This window comes from Pieris brassicae, chromosome 2, assembly GCF_905147105.1.
Source record: "Pieris brassicae chromosome 2, ilPieBrab1.1, whole genome shotgun sequence".
In the NCBI taxonomy this organism is placed as follows: domain Eukaryota; kingdom Metazoa; phylum Arthropoda; class Insecta; order Lepidoptera; family Pieridae; genus Pieris; species Pieris brassicae.
In genome coordinates this window covers 10039246-10050879 of record NC_059666.1, presented here as the reverse complement: position 1 = coordinate 10050879, position 11634 = coordinate 10039246, and the positions used below count along the sequence as shown (strand labels likewise).

At 32.7% G+C, this 11634-nt stretch overlaps 3 protein-coding genes across 11 annotated transcripts in view; 1 reads left to right on the top strand and 2 right to left on the bottom strand.

Annotated features, from left to right (window-relative positions):
- LOC123720010 (restin homolog) overlaps positions 1 to 2151 on the top strand; it is a 33011-nt gene extending 30860 nt beyond the window's left edge. For all 6 annotated transcript variants that reach the window (XM_045676402.1, XM_045676401.1, XM_045676406.1 and 3 more), the window contains 4 exons: positions 551 to 693; positions 1109 to 1249; positions 1321 to 1490; positions 1976 to 2151. In XM_045676402.1, coding sequence (XP_045532358.1) covers positions 551 to 693; positions 1109 to 1249; positions 1321 to 1490; positions 1976 to 2022 — 501 coding nt within the window. In that variant the 3' untranslated portion in view covers positions 2023 to 2151. The remainder of the gene's footprint in view (positions 1 to 550; positions 694 to 1108; positions 1250 to 1320; positions 1491 to 1975) is intronic.
- Positions 2152 to 2976: 825 nt separating this feature from the next.
- Positions 2977 to 4064, bottom strand: LOC123720139 (DNA-directed RNA polymerase II subunit RPB11). The gene is made up of 4 exons (XM_045676643.1): positions 3893 to 4064; positions 3722 to 3811; positions 3470 to 3644; positions 2977 to 3112 (listed from the first exon to the last, which is right to left on the bottom strand). Exons 1-4 carry the CDS (start codon positions 3943 to 3945, stop codon positions 3077 to 3079), a joined length of 354 nt encoding a protein of 117 aa, XP_045532599.1. The 5' UTR covers positions 3946 to 4064; the 3' UTR covers positions 2977 to 3076.
- Positions 4065 to 7810: 3746 nt separating this feature from the next.
- LOC123717259 (syntaxin-1A) overlaps positions 7811 to 11634 on the bottom strand; it is a 57230-nt gene continuing 53406 nt past the window's right edge. For 2 of the 4 annotated variants that reach the window (XM_045673160.1, XM_045673168.1), the window contains exon 8: positions 9738 to 11598. In XM_045673160.1, the coding sequence (XP_045529116.1) occupies positions 11521 to 11598 (78 nt within the window). In that variant the 3' untranslated portion in view covers positions 9738 to 11520. Of the gene's footprint in view, positions 8131 to 8845; positions 8933 to 9547; positions 9643 to 9737; positions 11599 to 11634 lie in introns of those variants that run through there. The other 2 variants (XM_045673183.1, XM_045673176.1) reach the window with 2 other exon arrangements.

The following is an 11634-nucleotide window of genomic DNA, read 5'->3' as shown; positions in this document are numbered from 1 at the left end:
AGTTACAGGAATACTTTCCTATTAATATTAGTGATGTGTAAGTGATGAAAATCATATCAATAAAATCCGCGGCGAGTAAACAAGCGGCCTTTCCTTTAGAACCCCTTAAAACTTCATTGTGCATAGAACTAGAAGCCGCATGAAAACACAAAATCTCACAAGTAATACATATTACATTGTTTAGCGCGATTGCCAAGTCAAAATATAAAAGGTTTTTAATATTGATATGGTCACTATAAGAATGTTGTTAGGAATCTAATTACATAATAACTTAAAACAGATGTCTCTTAAGTAGGGACTGAACTAACCGACTTGTTATTCCGACATAGCTCGCAACTTTTTATGGTAAAAGTGCGTTGAGGCTTATTTTTTTTACAAGTTATTTGATGGCAGATTTATTACTTTCTAAGCGAACTTGATCAATAATCGTATTCTAAAACGACAATCTTAAATCTATTTTTAAGAGTTATTTAATATTTTTTTCTTGATGAAGTATGACAATATATTTTGCACTCGAGATAGGAATTGGTACATTGGTGTATTATTTCAGAATTTCAAAGCGAAATACGAAATAGCGGATAGGGAAAAGGTGCTTTTGCAAAAGGAGTTGTCGAAGAGATCAAACGAAATACGTGACAAAAACGACAATAATTCGATGGGTACTTTGGGACAGGGAGATACTGCGCAGGACAGGTGAATGATATTAATGCATCTTGATTTTCAATTGTTACTGTAATTTTGGCGCTGCCCGCTCTAAACATTTCACCTAAAAGTGTAATATTTTTTCTTCATTAGAAAATTATCAGACTAAATTTGGAGACTGGATTGAAATGAAAGATTTTCAAATTGTTCATTTATAAATTGAACATTTGTACTATAGGGCCAATAGACGTGTTGTGGGTGACAAGAGTAGTATTGTTTTTTTTTCTTCTTTTTAATTTAATGTAATACCTATGTTAATAGTTCACTTACGTAATTTCGGTTCAGTAAGTTTTTATTTCAAATTAATAGTATAAATTTATTTAAAAAGATTGTTAGTATATATATAATTTCACAAATATTATAATATTCGAAATTTAAACTTAATTACCATTTTCTCGTTATACAGAACAGAAGAGAAAGAGATGATCGATGGTCAGGTGAATTTCTTGAATTCAGTGATCGTGGATATGCAAAAAAAGAACGAGCAGCTCATGGCAAGAGTACAAGCGTTGGAGGGTGGGGCGTTAACCACTGAACCTCCGTTATTGTAAGTAGAATATAGCCTAACTATAATCAAGTAGTTGTATTTTTTAATTAATTTTCAACAATTCAACAAAGTAACGGGCGTAAAACGCGAGCGGTAGCGCCGCGTTTGTTCTGCGATATTTGCGACGTGTTTGACGCCCACGATACGGAAGACTGTCCCAAGCAGGCATTGCCCGAAGACCCTCCGCCATCGGCCAAAAAGCAGCCGATCGTGCCACGGGAATACTGCGATATTTGTGAAGGTAAAATATTAAGAATCTAAGAACACCCTCTATAACAATGTTCTATAAAAAAAGGACCCTTTAAATATTAGTGAAGTATGTAGATGTATCCACTATGGTTCTTATGCAAATGCAAGGTTCCCCAGTTGTTTGGTAACTATAGATATTTGGCTGAAAGTAAACAATCGCTACTAAAATATATATATAAATATTAATTAAGATATAGATTGATTAAGAAATATAGTAGTACTGACATTAGAAGGGCAGCTTTGTCTAAATATTTACAATATGTTAGAAATTTTTATTATCAAACTAATAACTTTAAATAGAATACTGAAGCTCTTGATTTGGGTTTTGCATAATCAAGGAAAGTAAATAATCACTGTCAATATACCTGATACTTGACATTGGAGGTTGTGTACTAATATTAAATACAATAATAACATAAGCTAAAAGTAATCCTTATTACAATATTCTACTTTGTAAATTTATAAAATTTGTTTCAGTATTTGGGCATGCTACGGAGAACTGTGATGAAGAAGAAACCTTCTAATACCTATTTATTGTTTTAATGTTACCATTGTTACTGTTACTTGTTTCATTCTAGGTATTATTATTTATTGTTTACCTTGTTATGGTATCTTGTTTTATTTTTACTAGATTTGTATATAAGTATTGATTTCATATATTAGGAATATTAGGAATGATTTTCATATTCATTGTCCAGATATAATGTATAATGAGAAAAGACTGTAGGCACAAATAAAATAATCATCACAATCATGTTTCAAGTAATATACACATTTGTCCAATAAAGAACACCAAGTTTTTTAATAAAATGGAATTATAATAAAATGTTTTTTATTCCTGGATGTGTACAACTATAAAAATATTTTTGTGTTTTTGATCCATCAAGGTGGAATTTTTTATCGTCTATAGGTGCAGTGGTTTTGTAACTAAAAATTACGACTATAACTTTTGGAAATGCCTTGATATTAAGCAATCCCATACAAAATATTTTATTTGAATAAAACTTAACAGGCATTGAAATCGAAATTATTATATTATTTTCATTCAACTTAACCACATTCACAGTGCTTTTCAGCAAGATACTGCCATATATAAACATGTTTGTTAATTAGAAAAACTGTTCTGTACATTAATATCATACAACATACTGTCTGTTATTTGTAACTGGTAGCAAAAAAGGTAAGTAAATTTGGAATAGTTAGTTTTTTCTTAATGTTCATAAGTGAACATTATATATTTTTTTTTATTAAATAGGAGGCATATGGGCAGGAGGCTCACCTGATGTTAAGTGATACTGCCACCCACGGACAATTACATTGCTTGCAAGTGAGTTGCCGGCCTTTCAATATTATATATGGATATGTATCAATTATATTTTACATAGAATTGTTTACATCATATCACTAAGAAGGACTTTTTATTTGGTATCTTATCTTAGCCAGAACCTGCATAGGTGTCACAAAATTTAAACATAAAACTTGTCTCAACCTTTTATTTGTAAAATTTAAACATACAAACTTTTTAATTTAAACCTAACATATTTTCAGTCACATCACAGTACTTAAATTCTTTACTTCTCAATCTAAACCATCTTTTTTCTCTTTGATAGCTTCCTGAAACAGAATTTTTAAAATTTGTAAAGATAATACTGTATATATAGGTTAAGTAGAAGATAAATTATAAATTCAGGTTATTCCCATACTACAAGTATTTACATAAAAAACAAAACACACCTGCATATAGAAAGAAACAAAAATAAAAAGTTAGATAATTAACAGTAACAAATTAAAATATTTACAAAATACCTAAGTATTTCCACCACTATACACTATAATAAATTGGTTTAAAATAACCTCAGCTACATATATAACATATTCCTCACTCATAGTTTAAAATATTGCCTAAGCAAAGAAGCTTCATCACTAATTATTCAGAGAAAAATACAGTAATTTAATGTCATAATAGTTCACCTTAAACCTCTCTTCAAAAAGAGATAATTCTGATGTTAGATCTGTAATTGCATTCATAAATGCTTCCTGTGGTGTGTAATCTGATGTTGTTTGAATGCGGAGTACAAATTTATGTTCTAAAGGATGTGGTACTTTGTATCCAGCAAATAAAACTTTTGGGTCCTTAAGAAGCTGGCTGTAATGATAAATAGCTGGATTTATTGATCAAATATCTCAAGCCAAGTTGTAACTACAAATACATTAGCTACTTACTGTCGGATCATATTACCGAGAGTATGATCTTCCTTATTTACAGTGAAAATAGCTGCATTTGTTACTTTTGTATCTTCTTCTTTTTGTACCCTTTAATAAAAAAACCAGACAAGTATTATGATTTCAGTAACGATTTTGTTAGTTTAAAACCGCAAGCGGAACAATACTAACTTCTTTTCTCCGTCATACAAAAGGAATGATTCAAAGGTGGGAGGTGCGTTCATATTTTAAATTTAAAGGATTTAATTTGTTTAAAAACTAAACGGGTACTAAACACCAAACAGAGAATATATTGTGAAAAATGAAAACTTTGAATGTAATGTCAATTAACATCAAACATACAAACAGAAACTGAAACCTAGTGTTTTGAACTGACAATTGACTCTGTTGACATGTTTTATCTGTGACTGCAAAAAATAGCTGTCAAGTCTGTGAGGGAAGAGCACCGAAGCTGTATTTAAGTCGCTTCATTCGGCAATCACTAGTGCTAAACTAGTTATGTTGACTACACTGTCACATTAATATAGTTCGACAGTAATTTTATCTTTAAACAGTTTAACTAACGGACCTGACAGACATTGTCCTGTCTTAAGTCTTAACTATGTTGATTTCGAATTGGTATAATTAACTCAAAATGCTTTATGATATACAACATTCTTTGTTTGTTTTTCGGGCGCGTATATAAATAGTTTTTTTGGTATTCCGACACAGGAACTGGCCATGTGAAAAACGTGGATTTTCAAGATTAATGCCACAAATAATTAGCGACTGAAATTATTTTATCAATATAATAACTCCGATCGAAGCATTACTTTTAATGATTACTTAATATGGTGGTTAAGTATTCTTATTTTTTTTATGAACCTTCTGACAATAACAAACACAACAAAAATAAAATTAGCGAAATCGGTCCAGCCAGCACGCGTGATGCCGTGAAAAAGGGATTCAATTATATATCCCTTGGATAGATAGAGTGTTTGCCACGCACCACCACTATGTGGAACCTGCTGCCCACGGAAGTGTTTCCCTGACAAGTCGACTTAGGGGGCTTCAAGAAAAAAGCGTATCAATTCTAGAAAGGCCATCAACGCACTTGCGAGCCTTCTGGCAATGTGAGTGTCCATAGGCGAAGGTATCACTTAACATCAAGTGAGACTACTGTCCGTTTGCCTCCTATTACATTTAAAAAAATGTAAATGACGGGAAATAAAGCATGTTTTATAATCTACAGACTTCAATAGTAAAAGGTTGTTTATTATTTTTCCTTTCGTCTTTTATTGTGGTAATACGGTAGCTTCTGTTAATTTCGTGAGGAATAATAAAAATACATATCACAGCAGAAAACACCGTTTATTTTATAATTATAAGAGAATTTCAGATTGATAACCTACGTACAGAATATAACTATAAAACAAATCTAACTTGAATTTTACATTGTGTTCGGAATCTCACTGTTATGTAATTTACAATAATATGTCATAACCACAATAATGATGAATTAATTATTATAACTATATAGGTACTTTTTATAAGTGATTATTTTGAGTACAAGAAAATTGCTGTACGAATATTTTATACCAATTTCAGTTTTTACAAAATAACCAAAATTTTACTTACTAATCAATCTAGGTAATATTTTCTGATTAAATAACATTTTAAAAATAATAATAATCATAATAAATCCTATATAAACATCAATAATGTTTCACATTATTCAACGCGAAGCAACATCGAATAAATTGAAAATAGAAAGCCCAAAACTTAGTCGATTTTAGGAAGAATCTATGTAAAAGTCTAGCGACTATACTTTTTAATAAGATCTTTGACATTTGATCACATATTTCGGGCAATCTCGATTGCACCAACTTTAAATATAAACCACGATTATAGGTATTATGTCATTAAAGGGAATACAGTTACGTTAAATCCGTAAGGGTAAATATTAAAATAAATCAACTTAATAATGAATTAAATGCTGACGTGTATTTAAGCAAGCTGATAAAATCTTAAAAATACATCCTTTTTCGTTGTTGCATAAATTCACAAAGCGGGACAAAACACATAGGAATTTCAAAATGAGCTTTCCTATAGCTACTAATAACGTATGAACTTTGTATAAGGAATGTTACTTATATGGACTAGAATTAACAAACGTAAAAATTTCGAAACAAAGAAACATCGGTGGATATTTCAAAATAAGTTAATAATCTTTAACACTTACTAGCTATCATTTCTGTTAATGTAATAAAATGCTATAAGAATTGACACATAAGTATATATAAACTATACTAATTGTGTTCACACACAAAATTAGCAATCCAATAACAATATGCATACTATTGATAAGTATTTCTGAATATGACGATATCTATATCGAAGATTAATATGTCTCAACGCGTCTGGTACGAACCTAAGATCGTAGCGGCTTCACGGTTACATTTGAACACGAAGATTTCACTTACAGTACTAGTAACAGAATAATACGTCTGCAATATTACGATTTAAGATATAGATAAATAGAGATCATTGAAAGCTGACTAGAAGTTTATTGCCTACTCTACGTTACAAACGCGAAACGAGCGAGACGACCGGCACGTGGTGTGCTGCCGTGCGCCGCGCGTTCGTCCTTGTGCGAAATGTCTGCTGCGTCGCGTCGCACCTATATTACCTACCTTGGTGTCGAGTTCGCAGCCTTCGAGGCAGACTTAACGGAGGCCACTCTAGCAAGCGTTTCTTCACCTAAATCGACTCAATACTTATCCTAGAGACAATGAAAGAGGCAACTAGCTAGTGTCAGCGCGATGGGGACACACGAGACGCGCCCCGCGTAAGCGATACAATTGACTGCCAAGTGAAAAATACTGGTGACACCGTAATGAATCTACAGAGAAAATTTTATATTACATTCTCTACGATTCCAAAGGCAACTATAGGGAATCCTACTCTTAATAAAAATCTAATTACACTATAAATGTTAAAATTAACATTGCTTTCTTTACAAGTGCACGCTCGGCTCACGTGATGGCGTCCGTCCGATTTTATATTTAGTGCCGTTATACGTCCGGGCGATGACTCACAATCCATCCGATACCGCAAATACTATTAATATTAAGAAAATACTAATTTAATTATTGGTGCTTTACTTCGAGCTTTATTTCTACGTGTAATATTACATAAGTACCGCTCGTCATACATACATTTACATCGTATTTCTGAAGACTTTGTAATAAGTTGACAATAATTCATTAAAAAATTACCATTATTAATTAATTACTAGCTATAACGGCTACATTATGTATTACTGTACAACGAAGGGCTTAAATTACCGAACTGAACATCCGCTAACATTGAACAATTATTCAACCGACTAATTCAACCGAAGCGCTCGCCGTTCGAAATGTTACTCGCGATAACAATTATCATTTAATGTTAACTAAACAACTGCTACTATCACACATTCGAAAGTTTAAAACAATTTTACAAATTGTATCGAACATTATTGCTATGACGGCACGTGACGCGGCCTCTCGCGACAGACAGGGCCTTGCTGCCGCCGCTGTGAACACTCATATACTAAGACGAATTAATACTCGGAGATTTATTTTCGTTAAACGAGCCTTGCGTATAGGATTTATCACAGCAGTGAACAGAGGGCTTTATAACTACAAAATTTGTACTGTTTTCTGTCACTCGAGGAGCACGCGACAAAACGTTGCCGAACTACGGTCTACTGCAGTCATGATTATGCGGAATGTAGGAAGGCAATATACAGATGTGCTAAGTATAGCTGTTTTTGGAAAATCTCTATTATAAAGGCTGTTATGGCATAACCATACTGCAAAAGACCTCGCATAATCCTATACTATAATATTTCCAAAAACAGACCTAATTAGAAATCCATGAAGTTAAATGTATCACATTTATGATATAATGTCGATATTTCGACTCTATGGTGTTGAAGCGTTAAGCACATTCAACGCGTCCGCAAATGTGTCATGTGTCAAAGTGACATTTGACATTTCAACTTGACACCGCGGATGTGTTATATGCTTCACGAGCTATAGTTATCACATGATTAAATACAGAACACATTTTTATATTATTTAATTTCTATCTGTGGATATTAACATAAGGAACTACTGTAACGAGATCTACTTCAAAACGTAGTCCGGATTAGAACCAGTAGAAGCAAGAGTACAATTCGCGCAAAATAACTAGATTTCGTGTCATGATGACGTTCATGCCTATGTCCCGGCGGGGCTATAATAAAATTCCTTTGGAAAATGGAATGTAATTGAATCCTTATAGATAACATATAGGTAACACGAGTTGAATAACATTAAGTAAAGGAGCTCCGAAGATAGTATGGGTGGATCGTAGGCACCAAACTCAAACTTGCTTTCATGCTCCTGAAAAGTTATGTCCTATTACTTTGAAACCTTTTATTAGAAAACATTTTACAGGGGCTGTTAGATTTCAACGTACTATAAGCCTCGATTACGAAAGAAATGTTTTTATAGCTAAAATGGCGTATAATACGTATCACTCGAGTTGAATTTTTACGTTTTATTATTTGAAGGTTATTTTAGTTTACATTCGTCTAAGAAGTAAAATAACTCTCAAATGTTTCAATATTTAGTTCACTTAATGAGTATGTTTTTTTTTATATTTCATTATGAGTACTATATGGGCCATGCTATATTAGGATATATGATTTTAAAATGGCATCGAAAACTAATTCAATAGGCAGTTTTTTTTTTGCCTAGGATACTGTGTAGCATGCACTAAGACTGTGTGAATAAATAATGTATAATGCCATCTCCAAGTATCGGGAATTTAATTTCCTAATTAGGGGGTCACAACACATACCAATCGACACAAATGATTAGGCTGGGCCTCAATTTAGAATTTTTCGCGAAACATAATTTAACAATTCCCTGAAATTTTAGATCTCCAATGCAAATGATAATCTATCTACGAAATGGAGCAATGCGTCATGCAAATAATCTCCAAAATATTGATCGACAATATCTACGCGATGATCTACTAGACACCGACACGTTAACCGCCTGTTGTCTCAAACGAGATAACGGACCGTTAAATGCCAGATGAATCCAGTCCAACCTGCCCCGTTCAGAAGAAAGTGCTATACACGTAGGCAGTCGCGATGAGGCAGAGCACGAGTAGGCACAGCATAATCATAATCTTCTTCTGCACAATGACAAATACAACACATATTAGTACACTAGTTTAGACCGGCGGGCACGAGGTTGAGGTTTAACTTGCTTACTTGACGCTGTATTAACCAACGAAAATGTCAATGTCAAAAGATTTCTTTTGCCTTTATTTTAGGTCAAACAAAACACGGTGTCTTTAAAGTTGGTCACACTTTATTCACTAAAATTATGTATAAAGTCTGAACACGCGTGTTTTGTTACCAGCTATATGAAAATTCCGTTTTAGAACCATGATTTCATACAAACTGGTACACAATTTTTTAAATCTTGACGGACTTGAATTATCTACCATTGAACTTGAGTTTAAATGGTGTCAAATATGTCATACGTGAATCAGTAAAACTGTCTTTAAATAGTCATTGACAAATATATATTTTTTTATAGTGGACGTCAATTTTTTTTTAACTCAGTATGTAATTGTCTGTGAAGCATCAAGTGTTGTGCCACAGATAAACCAGAGATTAAATAAAGCATTTATTTATTGTCCGTAATAAATAATTGTTTTATTTAAAATCAATATACATGCGTTGAATTGGTAAGTAAGCAAGCCGGAGCCCTGTTCCCTCGTGACCCGCTGCGCACAAATTACCTCAACCGCCGCCGCCCTCACAGGAAGTAACTCGAAACGTAGCCGACGACGACCAGCCCCAGTATGAGCAGGCAAACAAGGATCATAATCTTCTTCTGTAGTAGACCATGCAACAGTACGCTTTATACCAAATACTAATAGGGCCGTGTGTGCGTCATTTGCCAAGGAAAAAAGAAATAAACCAAAAAAATAAAATAAATAAATGTAATTCTCAATATTAACATATTTACATTTGTTGTTCGATTGTAGAGGTCTCATTTGAATGATTGCTATTTTTTGATACTACCCTCAATGTAATGCAAGAAGTACCCTCATTTTGCAAAAGCACTTTGTTATTACATAGTTTGTATCTTTATTAACAAATGAGCCCTCGTAACTTAATAAATTCCACAGTCATGAAGGGTACCCGCAAATAGTAAACATTAAAATGAAGTTCGCTTTTAAATTATTCGTATACGGAACACAGAGAAAAACATATGCGATTACAAATACTAACAATAAAAAAATCACAGATTTTTTTAACTAGCAACAATATGATATAACGTACATGTGCGCTTCGTAACTACAAAATGTACTATAATAATTATTAATTAATACAATTAAATGCGAAGATAACATCAAACATGACAAACATTTTTAAACTGGCAACAAAACATCAAAGTTCTTACAACATTTTTCAAATCATAGACTACGCAATTTAATTAAAAAGTCAACTGCGTTCCTATAACAACCGAATAGGAACAAAATACTGAAATAAACATTCCGATATTAATAAATAACAGTCTAAAGTAATTGTATTAGTAAGTACATACTTAGTGACTTCAAATTTGTCTGACTCATAAAGTACAATATGCCTCAAATATATGCCCATCGCTCTCATTCAAAGACATTATTTAACTAATTGAGGCTTATAGTATGTTTTTTAGAACCAATTAAACTATGGCCATTTTTAAGTCCACTATATTTTAATCAAATTGAAGTCACTTCAAACTTATAATGTGCATTAATATATCTAAAATTAAAGAATACTGGTTGTGATCTCAAGTAATCATATCAAAAATAAGGAACAATTAGAAATATTAAATGCAAAGTTATAATAGCAGTTAAAGTTTCGAATGTCCCAGCTTTGGGTTTCCATAAACTTGAAAGCTTTAGTAGAATGCGTTGTCTTTGTTTACTCACTTGCCAAGTACGAAAAGAGATAGGGACAAAACAAGAATTCTAACGAATTGTATTTTTAATGAAAACTAATGATAATAAACGCTATAATAATGTATAAAAACCCAAATCTGAAATATAATACACGAAACAATAGAAAGAAATAACAGGTCTATTAACAAAGTTTATGCTCCACACGAGACAATATTTACATAAACACTATATACACTTAGAAGTACAATTTCATTTATTGCACTTTACACGTATTGTCTTAAAATGTAGCATTAATTGTAAAGACCAAATTAATTTAGCGCACTAAGCGAAAATCACGCCTTTGAAATCCGTGGCGTTATCCGTTCAAAGTAAAACGATGACGTCACGGTCGAACTTTAGAGCGTTACATAGTACATTGAATTAATGTATAAATGATAAAAAAATATTATCTTTTTTTATGTTTGATAAGCGGAATCATGTACGCATTTTTAAGTACACACGGCAAACAGATAGGAGGCTCACGTGATAAGTGATGCCGTCCATGCCAGAGGTGAGTGCGTTGCCGGCCTTTTATAATCATTAATTCAATGTCAACTCCGTTCACACTATTGTACGTAGCATGGCTTAATACAAAATCACTTTTTTATCAACTAGTTCGGGGGATTACTTCAATTGAATGAAAATTAACGAAATTGCAAAGCACTATCGATTGCCCGTATTCCAACATGTATTGCCGACTCAGGAGAGATACACGTTTTAGAATACGCCTCAGCGTACAGTTTCACTAGATTGTTCGTTGATCACGTCAGAGCTCCGTTGAACTATTTCAGCACAACAGCTAGCACTATTATTAATATTACCAGCGTAACTGACAGGCATATTATGAGGAAGATTTTTTTCTGGAATGACAAAGGGAAAAATAAAATAAATGGATA